Source organism: Poromitra crassiceps (assembly GCF_964638095.1).
Source record: "Poromitra crassiceps genome assembly, chromosome: 4".
Taxonomy (NCBI): domain Eukaryota; kingdom Metazoa; phylum Chordata; class Actinopteri; order Beryciformes; family Melamphaidae; genus Poromitra; species Poromitra crassiceps.
Genome location: NC_139626.1, coordinates 4,779,882 through 4,796,952, shown reverse-complemented (window position 1 = coordinate 4,796,952; position 17,071 = coordinate 4,779,882). Strand labels below are relative to the sequence as shown.

Here is a 17,071-nt window from a genome sequence, read left to right as displayed (position 1 = left end):
TAGAAGCAATTTTGGAAATGTCTACGGGAAAATAAATGGCGGATGAAGATCTCTGGTACAGTGCTGAAGCAGGAAGTGACGTTTCACTTTGGCTCTCTATAGAAGTCTTAAGATTATTTTGGAAAGGTGTGTGTGTGTCTGTGTGTGTGTACACTTACAGAAGCAGTTTGTGACTGTGAGAAGAAAGCTGGGGGCGGTTCCTCGTCGCTATCCATTGTCCAGTGTCTGGCGTTGTACACTGCTTTAGTAGGAGACTGCAACACACACACACACACACGTTATTTTCTAACATCTGATCTCCGCTCCGTGTGTGTGTGTGTGTGTGTGTGTATGTGTGTGTGAGAGAGAGAGGCAGCCTAGGATGCTGCTGCTAACTGAAAAATACAATCTACCATACTACATTATCTAGCGTAGCTAGTTAGCCTAGCGAACCTTCAAGTTCAAACTAGCTATAGTTTGCCACAGGAATGGCATATTTTTATAAGCCAACCTGGAAGTTAGCATCGCCCTGGGTTCCCTCGACAAAAAGCCAATGGGATTTTTTACAATGGCTTTTACTTAGGTTACTTAGCTTTTTGCTTAGGAGGTTTCATTTAGCAAGACAATCTTCACAAATGAAAACCCACTTTTATGATTTCTGAAGCGTAAATGCAAATGCAAATTGCGATCGCCAGTAAACACTTCAAAAATCATGTAAGTGTTGCTCATGAACAAAATCTAAGTATCGTAAACTTTGTTAAGCGCAGACCTTCTTTCAGGCATCGAACCAAAAACCAATTGAAAAAAGCCATTGACTTCCAGATGAGGGATCCATCCCATGCTCACGGATGCTAACGCATGAAGAGTGGACTGGATGAGTCTGCCAGCACTGATCAAACAGCAGGACACACACAAACAAACACACACACACGCACACACACACACACAGTGAAACAAACACACACACACACACACACACACAGTGAAACAAACACACACACACACCCTCCCACACACACCCTCATCCTCATCTTTGGCTCGTCTCCTGTTCTCTGTCTATATCTTTCTTTCTTTTTTGCCAAACCTGAGGCTGGCGGTTGCCGGGGGCGTTCATGAAGAAAAACAAAAGAGAGAACAAAAGAAAGAGAGAGAGAGAGAGAGAGAGAGAGAGAGAGAGAGAGAGAGAGAGAGAGAGAGAGAGAGAGAGAGAGAGAGGCATCAGCCCTCGTTCACACCATACACCAACCCCACGATGAAGCTACACAGCACTATGGCAGTTTCATTTGGGCAGCCACACTCCACCGAAGCTACGCTGCAGCGATAGTTTCGACTTCTGTTCTATTTTTCAAGCGTGCAGCTGCCAGGCATGAAGTCAATGCAAGTTGTGAGTGGGGGGGGGGGCAGCTCAGAGCAAGGCGCTGAGAGGAAGAGTGTGTTTCTGGTGTGAGCGGTTTAGCATGGCACTCAGCTTCTGCATGGCACCTGGTGTGAACCGAGGGTAAGAGAAACGCAAAGCGGGACAGAAGAGGAGGAGGGGGCGGGGCTTGGCTGTCGAGCGGGGCGCTGTGCCCGGCGGGGGGCGGGGTTAATAAGCAGAGACAAAAGGGGAGATCAGGATGAGCTTGGCTGTGATTGGCTGAGCCACAACATCAAGTGACAGAGTTAAACCTCCCTACAGTCATCTGGACCACACAGACCCCACCTGCCATGCCCCTCCTCACCCTAGTGATGCCACGGTGTGGTCATTTTCACACCGGGTAATAAACACGTGACAAAACCGGTGTTACCGGTAACATCGTATAAATATATATAATATAATATTAAATATTAACACATTCACTGCCAGCCATTTTTTTTTTACTGTAGGTAGCTTCTGCCAAGCCGTTTTTTGAGGATTCTGGCTCATTTTACAAGAGCCGAGGATAATTTTCTGCTTGGACTTTGTGAACGCGAAGTTCACAAAAGTACTAATAGAATGTGTGCTTTCTCTGTCTAAAAGAGTTAGTTTGTAGAGTTAGTAGTTATGTAGATATTAGCCGTTGAGTACAGCATGGTTTCAGTGTCTGAGACAGGAAGCTGAGATAATCGCAGTTTTGTGAAATTCAATCAAACAGGCAGAACAGTCACTTTAACCATTTATTTTTGGCATCAGTGAGAGATCAGACATCTGAACAATATAGTTCTGAACACCCTCTCCTTTAAACTCCTCCCTCCGTGGGCGTGTCTGGTGGCGTTTGTCACAAGCCAGTTTCTCCTGCCTGTCTGAGCAGTGAGCAGCCTCCCTCTCTGGCAGCCCCTCGTCGGCGAGTGTGGACTGTGGATAGGACTCAATCGTTTCTTGGATTTTCGGTTGAGAGCTTTGATGAAGCTTTGTGCGATTCTAGGCTTTATGCTGCCCACCCAGTCTATTTTTGGAACCCACCCGCCCGTGTGCAGCAGCGTGAAAGCGTTTTCGCCTACAGTATGAGAATGAGGCTCGTTCGTTTCTGGGTTTTCGGAATGCGTGCGATTCTGGCCTTTCTGCGGGTGTTTCAAAGTGTGTTTCACCCATAATCTATTATGCAAATTTGCAATCCCCCACGCCAGCACCGCTCTCCGCTCTCGGTGTGCTGCTCTGCTGGCGCGGCCGCTCTTGGGCGAGTCTGGTGACTGATGACTGTAAAATCGGCAAGCCATTTCCTTGAGAATGGCTTTCTCCCGCGGCTGTTTTTGGTTGCCTTTCTCTCTGTCGGGAGAGCACTGTCGCCACTTAGTTGGTCAGTAAAATAGATTATACTAATTCAATACTTCCAATATTTTTATAGGAGACGTGGGGGGCATTGATCCACGTAGCACCGTCAAAAATATATATATATATTTTTTGACGAGTCAACTCGTCATTGGCAGTGAACGGCTGGATTGTGTTTGACGAGTCAACTCGTCATTGGCAGTGAACGTGTTAAAATAATATAAAAAAAATTATAATAATCCTCAGCTGTCCTCACGGTCCAGTCAGTCAGCTCCTCTCCGCTGCTGTGTTAGCTTGGACGCTCACAGTCACAACACTGGCTGCCTCACAATACTTGGCTGCATCCAACTCGAGACAACTTTTCAGACCCTCCTTGAGACAATCTTTCTCAGAAGAGACTAACGTCAGCGACAAATCTGGAGACTTTTTCTGACATGGGATTAACATTACCAGCAAGCAGCAGTGAGCAGGCAATGACGATAGCTGGGTAAGTCCCGCTAGCATCGATGCTAAGTTAGCAAAGTACAGGGTGAGCCCAGCTGAAGCACATGATGGCTAATTAATATGGAGGTTAACGTCCATATTAATTAGCCATGTGCTTCAGCTGCGATTCGCTCGCTCCATGATGAGACTAGCTACAGGTTAGTCACCAATGCAAGCTTGGTAGGGATGTCAGGTTAACCACAGAGAATAGTTTGGAGCGGTTACATTTGTCGGCCTACAAATTACGGCTACTTTGCACACAATCCTTTCTATCCCCATGTTTTTCCCCCAGTCAGTCAGCCCCTCCCATCCCTGCTGCTGCGCGCTGTTGTGAGAGCTGTCTGTCAGCCTCACATAACGTTAAACACTGGGGACAGATCTCCTCCTGGAGAAAAGAAACTAACGTCATTAGCCACACATCTGGGGATTTCTTCTGGCCATAGGATTAACATGACCAGCAAGCAGCAGTAAGCCAGACAATGATGATAGCTGAGTAGCATCAGCATGTGCTTTTATCACAGCTAAGTCATTAATGCTAACTATTTACCATCAATGTTAGCAGGAGGTTTAGCTAACATATTAGCATCAATGCTAGCGGAGATTTAGCTCTGTTAAAGCCACATTTCCAGAGATGGCAGTGGCAAGAGAATACACACAGGCTTAGATAAGGGTCTTACCTACATGTGTAGAGGGGGGATTGTGTTCATAACATGTACAACTAACGTTACTTGCTGGTCTGTCTAACCAGAGAGATACGAGGAACAGTGTACAGCCACACTCAGACAGCCAGGATAGGAGGGAGCGCTTGTAATATACACCAGCGCAGCTTCAAACAAACCGAACTATCCCTTTAAGTATTAATACTTTGTTACATTACACCACTGGTAATGTCAACACAGACAACAAGGAGAAGTGCACAAACGGGGGGAGAGAGAGACTCACAGAGGTCAACATGGACAACTGCATTTATTGGTGTCGTGTTTTGGTGCTGGAGAAACCCTACTACTGGTCGTTGACATTGTTCAACATCACTGAACAACACTATTTGCACGAGCCGAGGCTAAACACTCCCGCTAATATTCAACTGCTTTGATTTTGTCTGAACGTCAAGACGAGAAGAAGACTGAGTTGAGAGTTGTTGTAAAATCACTGTAAACCACAGCCTTCACGGGGCTTATTGCTTTTACAAAGCGGTTGGTACATAGACAGGGTTTTAACTTAACTCATTCACCGCCAATGACGTCTTTGACGTGTTATCAGCAATGGCCTTCCCCGCCAAGGATGTGTTTGACGTGTTTTTGTTTTTATTGGTGCAGCGCCTGCAGCAAATACTTGCCCAGCCTGTGACACAGACACAGGTCCCTGCCTTCAAAGGGTAGCCGACAGCACGCGATCAAACACATACCGCAGCTGTTGTTTTGAAATTGAGCAAGAGGAAAAGCAGAGAACGGGTAACGCTTCCTTGTGCAGACAGGAGAAACGCCATTGAAACGCCCTCGGCGCGCTGCACGAGCTGGAGTCGCCTTCCTCTGTGCCAGCCAGGAGAAAACGGGAGAAAGTAATCAAGAGATGTGTTTGATCATCGGAGGAATGAGGAAATGATTGATCAGTTTGCGAGGGCGGTGAGGACGTGTTGAATAGCCGAGGGGAAAACGGGAACGATCAAATAGCAGAGTTGATATGACAGGGAGACATGGACGAGGACGGGTGTACCAGAACAAATCAAAAATAAACACAGGAACAGCTAGGCAGCAGCGGGCAGAAGGCACTCACAGCAGCCCGCTGTCCTTCTCAAGAGCTCTTCAGTTGGTTCATGAAATCGCTGGGCTGCGTGCCCTCCAGTGTTGCTCCTGGCCAATCCCAGTGCCACAGGGCGTGGTTATTGCTTATCCTATGTTGGGTTAGAAATCTAAAAGGGGGATCGTGTGTGTGTGTGTGTGTGTGTGTGTGTGTGTGTGTGTGTCTGTCTGTCTGTCTGTCTGTCTGTCTGTCTGTCGGTGTGTCTGTCTGTCTGTCTGTCTGTCTGTCTGTCTGTCTGTCTGCACACTCACACCGAGTAAACTGTATTGTTGAATGTAAAAAAAAAGCACTTCATGTGTGTATATATATATATATATATATATTTTTTTTTTGTCATTTGTGTCCTAACGAATAATATTTACATGTCTGATGTCAATACAGTTCAAAATAAAAGAATTGAGAGTGAGTTATGCCTGAGATTGTGCCCTTTTACAAAAATGCTTTTTTCTCCCTTTTCTCTTCCCAGACAGGCTTTTTTGGTGAACATGGGGTGTATAAAAAGGGTTATAAGTAGAGTACAGAACATGCTAAAAGCTAACTTTCTTTTTGGGGGTGAAAGCAGAGACTTAGATCTTCATTTCGAGGTATTGGACATCACTGTAGTCCTAGTACAGAATTTACTGTGGGTCTTGAAAGATGACCAAACATTATGGAAATACTTGGCCTGTGCCAAAAATGCCAGTCAGATATTGGCAGTGAATGAGTTAACAAGCATTCTAAATTGCCCCTAGCTTACTTCCTGTTGCAGTGTTTGCTAATACAATAGCTTAGCATCCATGGTTTTGCCACTTTCCACCTCCGGTCAAACACAAATGCAGCATAATAGGGGTGGGGGGGGGGAATCGATACACCATAGTATCGCGATATTTTGCATGACGATATTGTATCAATATATATATATATTTTTTTGCAGGCCACGCCATGCCAGGCCACTGGGCATCTGCCCGATGTTGCAGTCCGCGCCTGCAGTGGCATATTGAGTCCAGAGAGGGTTAATAATGTAGCCGACATGTGGGGCAAAAACAAAACAAAACAAAAAAAACACTGCATGTTTTACTTCCGGTGAGGTCAAGGAAAAGGTAGGAAAAGGAGTTAAGACAATATATCGAAATATCGCAATATTCAATATATCGCAATACTAGCATATCGCAATACTATCCTATCGTGACTCAAGTATCGTTTTAGTATCGTATCGTGGGTGATTCCCACCCCTACAGCATAACATAAGTGAACATGCGTGAGTTAACGAGAATAAAGTTGTCATTTCACACACATAGAATAAAAACATAATTAATAGCATGAGAAAAAGTCAGAATATTGTGAGAAGAGTCAAAACGTGATGAAAATAAGTTATGAGCACTACAGGATCAGACATCATGTGACTTGTAGTTGAGTGACCGCTGACCTTCTTGGGCAGAGCGCTGAAGATCCGACGGTGTGTGTCGCCCTTCTCCAGCTGTTTGCCCAAACGCCTCCTGGGAGCTTCGGCCAACACCCTGAGCCCCTCCTCTGACAGGTCCAGGACGTCTGCATGCGCACGCACGCGCACGCGCACACACACACACACACACACACACACACACACAAGACCTCATGTTTTATGTTGTTTCTCACAAGGAAGTGAACAGATGCTCGAGGGCGGCTGTTCCAACTACATATCGTTTCTTTTGCTTTTTTTTTTTCTGTATGAGCACATCCACTGAGAATTGCATTGAGAGCCTGAACGAGCGTTAATGAGCCCTACCAGCTGGCGGGGGCGGAGTTTCTGCAGGTAGACGAACGGGGATTTCTCGGTGCAGTAAACACAGAGAGAAGGTAAACACTGTGCATCTGCTTATATTACCGATATTATAATGATACAAAGCAGGGTTAAAATCGGCAAAGCCTTCCTTTAAGGACACATTATGGAGATATGCATGTTGTCTTTTTCTGGTTTTAAAAGCTGTATTACAACCTGCATTTTCTGAACTTACCAGACTGTTCTATTATTTGCCACTTAGTCATTATATCCACATTACTGATGATTATTTATCAAAAATCTCATTGTGTCAAGATTTTGTGAAAGCACCAATATTCATTCCTACATTATTGTCACAATCTCACGACAGGCACAGGTGTGTGTGTGTGTGTGTGTGTGTGTGTGTGTGTGTGTGTGTGTGTGTGTGTGTGTGTCTGTTGACCTGCTCGTAGCCGGCTCCTCTCGGGGTACTTTTTGTTCTCTGTAGGCTCCAGTCTCTCCAGTCTCTCCCGGCTCTCCAGTCTCTCCCGGCTCTCCTGCAGCATCTCGAACGGATCTGGCGGACTGTCCATCGGCGTTTCCATGGCGACCGCCATCTTGGACCGCCTCCTCTCTCTGGAGGCCTGGACATCGCCATGGTCGTGATCGTCTCCGTCGCTGTCGCTCATGTCGTCGAAGCCGAAGTATTTCGCTCTATATCTACATCTGCTCTGCTCCTGCTGCTCGCCGATATTCTCAAAGCCGAAAGCCTCCAGCTTACGGTCCTTCTTCAGCTTCTTCTGTGTCTGCCTGAGCCTGCAGCCACAAAGCAAAGCTTGTTATAGACGGTTTTCACCAGAGCGCAACCCCACAGCACTTCCTTTTTCTCAGCATTCGGCAAACTGCAGAAATATTCACTCAACATCGTTACTTTTGTTTTCGCTGCTCAGCTGACGGTTTTCACGGAATGTCAGTCCTGCACTTGAATGTTTTTTTTCCTTTATGTCCATAGCAAACACTGCAACAGGAAGTGAGCGGGGGTTCAATTTAGAATGTTTTTGTTGTCAAGTTAAAACTGTCTATACGTGACCTTATTATTAGTATTATGCTCTGTCGGGGCCCCGAGCAGCGCACTCCCCAAGTTTGAAGTCGATCGGTTGAACCGCTTTTTGTGTTGCCAGTAGGTGGCACTGTGACTATGCGCATGTCCGAATTTCAGGAAATAAGCGCACTCCCCATGTTTGGAGGCAATAGACCCTTTTCACGGGGGCCATTTTGCCTTCCATGATTGGATGTTGGAAAACCTCATTACTGTTTTGCTTGCACCCGTGTTTACCCTGCCTTTTCGACACAAAATGGCCCCTGTGAAAAGGGGTGTGAGTTATGGCCATTTAAAATGTAACACATTTCTGTAGCGCCCTCTAGTTATACAATATTATACTATAACTTCACTATTGTATATGACATTAGCCTTGTATAGCCATGTCTAATGTCATTAATAACCTACCTAAAAGTCTAGTATTTGCTCATATTAATATATGTAGCCTCAGGAATAAAACTCAGGCCCTCTGTCTCTTTTTGCAGTCAAATAAAATAGATATACTTGCAGTTTCAGAGACACATTTGGACAGTTTCATTGATTCAGAAGTCAATATTGACGGCTTTTCTATTTATACAAAGGACACCTGTTTGGTTACAAAAGAGCATGTACATCAAACCACGGGCATATTTCAAGACCTATTTGAATATTTGAAGGCAAATTGTTGCGTTTATAGTACCTGGGTTTGGCAGCGGCTTCCTCGCTCTTCTTCTTCTGCCAACCTGCGTCTTCCATCTCTGTGGTCCCTCCAGACCCGTCGGCGCCGCCTGGCTGGATGGTGACGTTACTGACGTTACACACCGACAGGCAGGACGGGTGCAGCACCGTGTAGTCCCGTGTCCGGCCCCGCCCCCCCGGGGAGCCCACAGTCTTACTCCCGGCATCGGACGTGGATTTGGGAAGGTCCGCGGCAAAAACGGCATCACTGGGGTCCGCGGAGGATTTCCCTGAGCCCAGTTTGTTGGGCCGCCTGTACGTGCGAACTTTCCTGAGCAGCGGGGCGGAGTCCTCCAACTCCGACGGCTCCACCGGGAAGTCCGAGACGCCTAAATCCTGGCTCTCACCGGGACTCTGGAGCCGCGGGGGAGAGGAGCAGGGCTTCTTCCTCGGAAACGTCTGTCCAATGTTCTGAAAAGAAACGTGAGGATAAAGGATTTAAACACAGGTCTAGAGCAGTGGTCTTCAACAAGGGGTCTGCAGAAGTACTGCAGGATGTCCGCCAATTTTTTTTCAAAGTAGTTTGTGAACATGTAAAAAAAATATACTAAATAATGACATCACAACAGTCTAATCCTAATGTTAATTTAAAATGAGATATTCCTCTAAATCTGCCTTCAAACGGCCAACCTTTTAGAAAAATGCCCCTGTCGATAGCTACCAAGTTGTGTTCCTAGGAACACTGGTGTGCTTTGAGGCAAGTCTAGGTGTGCCTTGGGATTTTGTGACCACCATACATTATTGCAAATATAGCCTACAACTATACAAAAAGTGGGTGTGTTGCTGCTTTGATGTAGTAATTTTACAAAGTTTCAAATTAATTATGAATTATTTTGCTAATAAATATTGAATGAGCAACACAGTTGTTTGTCAAATTGTATTTAGCATTAGTAAATAAAAAAAACAGTAAGAGTGATAACACGTGTTATAGAGGCTATTTTGCACAGATTATAGGTGTGCCTTAAGATGTCGTCTTGCCCTTTGGTGTGCCTCAGGAGCTAAACGTTTGGAAACAACTGTCTACCATAGTTTGTTTTGGTCCTGTTTCCATGGATAAATGAATTGCTAATAATAAATAAATGATTTTCAAATCATATACTAAAAAATATACTACGACATACTTTGTTTTTCCAGACCTTAATTGGTGTTCTATGATTTAGGCAGATAGACATATTGGCCCTGCTAATTAGAGCCCGACCGATATGCTTTTTTTCTAGGCCGATTTTAAAACATTTCCAATACAGTTTTGCAAAATGAATTTTAGGCCCCGATACATCAGAAAGTGAGTGAGTATATGAGTAATGACATTCTAAATTTAAAATGAAATGAACAGATTACAATAATTGAAAAACATGGTCACTTAGTACTCCAACACTGACGACAACAAAGATCTTGAGTAGGGCTGGGCAAGATCGACCAAAAATCATATCTCTGTATTTTTAAGCTGAATGGTGATATATGAGGTATATCTTGGTATGTTCTACAAAGTGGCCTAAATGTTGGGTTCTAAGTAGGGATGCACCGATATGGACAAGATCACTCTCACAAAATAAATTGACACAATGAGATTTTTGATAAATAATCATAATCAGTAATGTGCATAAAATGACTAAGTGGGTGAAGGCAAATAATAGAACAGCTAGAACAGCTTGGTAAGTTCAGAAAATGAGATGACACTTTAATGCAGCATTTAAAACTAGGAAAATACAACACGTATGCCATATCACCATATTCAAAATCTAAGAGCATTGGGTACCAGACCAATACAGAATTCCAGGTACCGAGAACTGGTACCGGTATCAGTTCAAATGTGAATGGTACCCAACCCAACTTGTGTGATGAGGAGACTGTGATGTCATGCTTAAAAGGGACACCTGATTTAAAATTTCCGATGAGGGAGGCTTCTCCTCCCGGGTCGTCTGCCCCGCACCGAAGCCCCGGCGGTGCTGGCCCGCAGAGCACCATGGTGCAGCGGTGGAGGGAGGGTCCCGGGACTCCAGACTGGGCGAGCGCAGGCCCATGATGGCGTCCCAGGGGTCGGCCTTGGCCTCGGTCCTCAGCGTAGTCGTCTGGGCCAGAGGCTTCCTGTCGCTCTCCGAGGCGTTCCGGTACCAGGAGTAGCTGCTCTGCTGGGATGTTCCTACAGACAAAACAGACACATTAGCATCAAACAGCCCACCTGCAGCGCACTAGTGTACACATCTCCAAAAAGGTGGCATATCCCTTTAACACAGGGGTGCCCAAATTCTTTCCCATGAAGGGCCAAAACTCAATCTGGGTGGAGGGCCGAGGGCCAAAAATAAACGTTGTGGAATTACATTAAAATGTATTGTGTTTTATAGAAAATTAACATTCTAAATCTAAAATAACATTTCAATATAATAATCTACTTTTTATCTGTTTGGTAATTGTAATAATTTGCAATTGGTTATATATATTAAAAAAAACATCTGCATTTGTGGGGAGCTTAAACATTTAATCAGTAAACACCCAGTTAAAAACAGTTGTATTTTCCACCTTTGTAATCAAGAGAGAAATTTGACTTAATTCACAACTTGAAAAATCCTCAAGGTACTTTGAAAATCAGTTTCGTAGTGGCGACGTATATTGTACTCTTTCAAAACAGCCACTCTCTGTCTGCAAATGAGACAAACCGCTGTTGAATTTACTTCGGTAAAAAAATACTCGTCTTGCCACTCCGTCCTAAACTTTCTTTTGTCAGTGTGCCACTGCCGTGATGATGATCTGTCCATCTTGCTGAGCTGGTGTAAAGCCAGTGACTGGGGAGGGATCAAATATCAGAGCTCACCCCCCAACCAGGTGATTCAGCCAACCAATCAGGAGCGATCAATCCTCAGACAGCAATGCCTCACACCCGTGTGATAGAGTCGGAGAGAGAGAATACCAGCTGCACAAAATTAACGTTAATAACTTTTTTTTATTTATTTTTTCCAAAATCCGTGGCGGGCCAAAACAAACACTAGTGCACACATCTCCAAAAAGGTGGAGTATCCCTTTAAGTGGTAGAGCATTGTGGTTGTGGTCGTGTTGTATGTGTGTACAGACAGTGACAGTGTTTGCAGGTGTCATTATTTTCTCCTTTCTGTTCACTTCGCCCGCTAGGTTTGGCACAAGTTGCCGTTCTCTTCTTATTTCATCTCTTTCCAGACCCCGAGATGGTTGCCCTGTCATAGTTATATTGCGCTCAGTGCCCCCCCTGGGGGGCTCATTGAAATCTACTTTGAAAATACACCATTTACTAACAGATAATATGAGAATATACACTGTTTGATAGAGTAGATCAGGTCAATTTCACATGTTCGGGCAAATCTGTATAACAAAAGAAAGCTGGGAGAAGGTTCTCATTCTTTAGTTGAGCAAAGCGTAGAAAGATGAATGTCTACATCGACTCAAGTGCCTTACCTGTGCTCGTACTGCTGCTGTTGAAGAACCTGGCTGTGTCCTCCAGCAGCTCGGTCTGGTTGTGGTCTCCACGCCCAGACGCCACGGTGTTGTGGCCCCAGGCCAGCAGCCCGGACCTGCTCCCTGCGTCCAGGGCGAGTCCTGGCCCCTCGGCCTGCACAGGCTCCGCTGAGGCCGGCTTGGTCTGGGGCCCGGAGCCGCGAGACGATGTCACGGGCTTGGACTCCTCGTCGCTGTCGAAGCCGAATGGATCCTCGGAGCCGTCGTCGGAGAGGCGTGGCCTCTTGTGGAGCTCCAGGCCCGAGTTGTTGTTAGCCGCACCGCGGCCACGCTTGGAGCCCACCTTGGCCTTGGTCTCGCCCCATTTGGTGCTGAGGGTGGCTCTCTTGTTGGACAGAACCTCGTCGAACTTGGACGTGCCCTCCCCTCCCTTGCGGCTGTAGGTTTTACCAAATCTGGACGTCATTGTTGCATCTGGGTCATATTCTCTGAGACAGAGGACGAGGGAGCAGAAAGACAACTGGATCAATTAAACGCACATGAGAAAACAGCAGCTAATTTCCACCATTCAGCGTTTTCAGTTTTACAGACAACTCGATTTTCAGAATAGAAGGTATGTGCAGACAGCTGACAGGGTTCCTAATAGAAGGTATGTGCAGACAGCTGACAGGGTTCCTAATAGAAGGTATGTGCAGACAGCTGACAGGGTTCCTAATAGAAGGTATGTGCAGACAGCTGACAGGGTTCCTAATAGAAGGTATGTGCTGCAGACAGCTGACAGGGTTCCTAATAGAAGGTATGTGCAGACAGCTGACAGGGTTCCTAATAGAAGGTATGTGCAGACAGCTGACAGGGTTCCTAATAGAAGGTATGTGCAGACAGCTGACAGGGTTCCTAAACATTTTCAATTTGTTTGGAAGTTTTGTCTGGTTTTCAAATATGATTAGGCAGATAAGACATTGTCGCCCTGCTAACTAGGTCATATATCATTATAGACGAAGATTGTTCTTCACAGTGACAAATATCAGAATATACAATATAGATCTTGGCTATGTCTTTGGTTGGAGTAATGATACATTTCACACGAGTGTAAGAAAACTTTGTGTTACATTACTCAGCTTGATAAGGCTATTTGCAGGATCTGCACAATGTTTTCCATCACGATTAGCCTGCTAGCTTTCCTGCTACTGCTAATGCTAAGGTTAGCAAAAACGTTGCGTAAAACATGTTCTAATCCTGATTGCTATATTTGGATGATTTCAATTCAATGTTGGGGACACCGCTAGAGCTACAATGACTAAAGCCCAATTTATGCTTTGTCTGCCGACACTTTTGAAACCGTCGCCGACAGAAATGAGGACTTGAGTCGACACTTTCAAGTGTCGTCGAGACGTGTCTGCTACCTAGTGAAATTTCTAGTGTCGCTGACTACGTCACATAGTGTCGCGCAAGTGTGATTGGCATTATAGACGGCACACGCGCATGACTTCCTTGTTTTGGTTTTCGCTAAAATGAAATGAACGTGTCCCCGCAATTTTTATCAGCCTGTCCTTGATGTATGACTTTGTGAAAATCACAAAGAACACCGTGACCAACTTCCCAGAGAGAGAGGTGGTGAGTTGTGTGTCGTTACATCTCGCCTCCGACGTGGTTTCACTGACAGCATTCCCTCTCTTCTCTTGGCTGTCTGCACTAGTTCTCTGTCTATAGCGTTCGAGTGTCACGTGACCATTGAGCCGAGGAGAGAAGCATAAATGCAGCAACATGAGCGACACTTTATTTATTGTCGGCGATGTGTTGAGCGACACTTTCCAATAAGTATAAATTAGGTTTAAGGCAACAGTAAATTGCTTTGGGGTGTTTTTGTCCGTCTGCTAATACGAAAGCATGGCCAAGATGTATTCATAGTGCAACGCTCGTATTTTCCCATTGTTGCAGTTGTTCAAACGCTTGAATCACTGCTGTTTCTTTATAGGCAGGGAGACCCAGACCAAGGTCACATGACCAAAGCACAGGAAAGCACCAGTGGGACGCGGTGCACAAAGAGGAGGCAGGGTCGCCCGGGACAGAAGTCAGAGAGGAAGGTCGGCTGCAGGACGATCCCTGGACACTAGCAGACCTTGTAGACATCCTGAAGGACTCTTTGCTGAACCGCATAGCTGGATGGCGAGGTCACTTCATTCTGGTGTAGCCCATATACCTATATATATTTCACTATTTGTTTATTACTTACTGCACATTTTAGTTGTGCAAATAAACAAACAATTACCACCAACATTGTTGCGTGGCAGTGGCATTAATAAAAAATGTTGTATCTATCTTGTAAGGTTAACGTTATACAAACTGGAAATACACGTTACCAAAGGTAGTGACAACGCTAGGCTATGTCATCAAAATAAAGTGTCAGCATGTCTGTAAACTACTGCTTGCACTCAGAGTGTGTGTGTTATTACCTGTGTGCCTTGGTTCAAAATAAAGTGGTTAAATGCAAACTTTTTTCTCGTTTTTAATTAATAAAAACAGGTAATTGAAACTAGCAATAATCAACGTTTGCTGTCTGTTTTGGGAGAATGCACTCATTGGAGCAAGCTCCTTGAATAGTGTGCAATGATCCATTGGTCTCTTTTGAGTAGCCAGTCCTTCACCCACATATGTTAGCCTTTTTAGCTGGTAATTTTTCCTCCAGCATATCAATAAGTAGGCTATTAATGTACTGATGGCTCTCTTCCTTTTCGATACCCATAATGAAAGAAAGTACCCAGCGACAGACGAAAACCCGATACAACACATCCAAATTGATATTACCCAGCTAGAAAACGATACAAAATAAGATGCAAAGATGCAAGTTACAAACAATGACACTCTCCACTTGATACAGTATCATCTACTGTAGCAAGAGGAAAGGAAAACAATATGACAGATGAAACATTAACAATCTAGCTAGCTTGTTTTAGTGAAACAAACTACAGTGTTGCATTAGAATTGATTACTTTTTAATTGCTTTGTGTAAATGACAAGTTGCATGAAAAATATGTTTCATGCAATTTGCAACCTGCAGCTAGCTAGTTGCATGGAAGTTTCACCGTGTGTCAGCCCGTTACACACATCATCAACGTTACCTAATAACAGTTACTAGTCCACACACACGAAAAGCCTATTTATCATTTTTGTCCGCAGTCACACAGAAAAATCTGCGATTTTAGTGTTTACATCCTCTTCCATGTATCCTTGCTTTGAGATCCAGGCATAGATAAACAGCAGCCAGCTGGTGTAGCAAAACAAGGCTAACGTTAGCCAGCTAGCTGCAGCTGAGAGGATGCTAGTGCTAGCTAGTAGAAACACATCAACACAACAAAGCACATTAACGCTAGAGTTCTTGTAAGACAAATGAGGCAGACGACCTGTTTAATTATAACGATCATCCCATAACGCTATGGGCAAAACGTGTCTTAAGGGGAGAATAAAAACGCCATCAGGTCGAACTTTAGCCAATAGCTAGCCTAGCCTCAACGCGAGACGCAGCCTTCATTCTTCAGGTTGAGTCTCGCCGTAGCAAGTCCTCAGTCAACTGCACGCATCGGTTGGAATGCTCTCAAGCGACATACACGTTATCAATCACAATAGAAATGTGCCTTACCCGCGCACAATGTTGTTATCCAATGATAGGGACCAAGAGTATCCAAAAATAGTACGTAATAGCCCTTATTCACGTGCCGGAGCCGAAGTTGCAGGATAAACCTAGCAACATTTTTTTTCAATTTCCGATCAGGATTTTTTCAAAATAAAATACGTTTAAGCTAATAAATTATAAACAGTGCAGTACACCCTCCCAACCACTGAGCTCGCAACCGATACATCAGGCGCTGTGGAGCAGTTGAAACCAAATTACAGCCGAAGAAGACTGTTTTTGAGATGTAGCTTTGGTTCTGACATGGCTTGTGACTAAGGGATCGGTATTGTAAAACTACGCTATGTAATATTTTTGGATACTCTCGGTCCCTATCATTGGATAACAACATTGTGCGTGAGTAAGGTATATTTTTATTGTGATTGATAACGTGTATGTCGCTTGAGACCATTCCAACCGATGGGTGCAGTTGACTTGAGGACTTGCTACAGCGAGACTAACCTGAAGCATCACCACTCTAGCAATCTACTAGCTTGAAGCGAACTGCTAGCAAGCTAACTAACAATAACTACACTTTGACACTGATATGTGCCCTGACTGCGTTAGCGTTAGACATGAGGAAAACAGATCGTGTTGTGCTGCTGAAGTCACCTTATTCACCTATTCTTATTAGCACTTACCTACTGCTCTAAAGAACCGTCACCGTGTGTCAGAGCTCACCCCCGGCCGCCTGTGTGGCCTCCCTGCCCGGTCAGAGCTCACCCCGGGCCGCCTGTGTGTGGGCCTTCCTGCACGGTCAGAGCTCACCCCGGGCCGCCTGTGTGCTGGCCTCCCGGCCCGCCTCTGGATCAACAACACGGACACGGAGCTGATGGTGGCTCGGTGCTCCAGGCTGCTGAGTCTCAATCAGCAGAGCTACTTCAGCTAAATCACAATGGACTGTCTCAGTGTCTCTCTCTCTGTGACCAGCGTCAAATGAGCAGGAATGTCTTACTTCCGGTCAGGATTCTTCAGAATAAAAGCGATCAATCAAACTCGATAAAAATTGGAGTGATATCACACACATTGAATATACATACCCATGGAAAATGTTATATTGCATTTAGATCTATATATCCTTGGTATTGTAGTACTAACTACTTCTATATTATTAGGCTATATTATGCTTGCTCCCATCAGTCATTAAACCGGGTCAATGTCAAAGCTCTGTAAAAAATTCAGTCAATCAATGCAAATCAAACTCAGTAAATACATGTAGCTGCATGCTCCATCTGTCATAGGAAAGTGCTCTTGAAGCCTCATCAGCAAATAGGAGCTCTTATTAACATACATTATGCACACTGCATGATCTCCTAAAATACAGTTCACATCTCAGCTTCCAACTCAGTGTCTGGCTTGACATGCTCCATGTTGACACCATGCTTAGAGCAAATCAGGTTCACCAGTCTTCTCCATCTGAAGACTGTAGAGGTGGACAAATCTCAAACCATCTCAACT

The 17,071-nt window shown here is 44.8% G+C and overlaps 1 protein-coding gene across 1 annotated transcript in view; it reads right to left on the bottom strand.

Moving 5' to 3' along the window:
• Window positions 1-16,421, bottom strand: part of LOC310774479 (wings apart-like protein homolog) — a 43,765-nt gene extending 27,344 nt beyond the window's left edge. The window contains exons 1-7 of the mRNA XM_083634555.1: window positions 16,255-16,421; window positions 11,947-12,434; window positions 10,398-10,663; window positions 8,486-8,934; window positions 7,171-7,523; window positions 6,396-6,517; window positions 159-254 (exon numbers count right to left, since the gene is read on the bottom strand). Coding sequence (XP_083490681.1) covers window positions 159-254; window positions 6,396-6,517; window positions 7,171-7,523; window positions 8,486-8,934; window positions 10,398-10,663; window positions 11,947-12,412 — 1,752 coding nt within the window. The 5' untranslated portion in view covers window positions 12,413-12,434; window positions 16,255-16,421. The remainder of the gene's footprint in view (window positions 1-158; window positions 255-6,395; window positions 6,518-7,170; window positions 7,524-8,485; window positions 8,935-10,397; window positions 10,664-11,946; window positions 12,435-16,254) is intronic.
• Window positions 16,422-17,071: the final 650 nt, after the last annotated feature.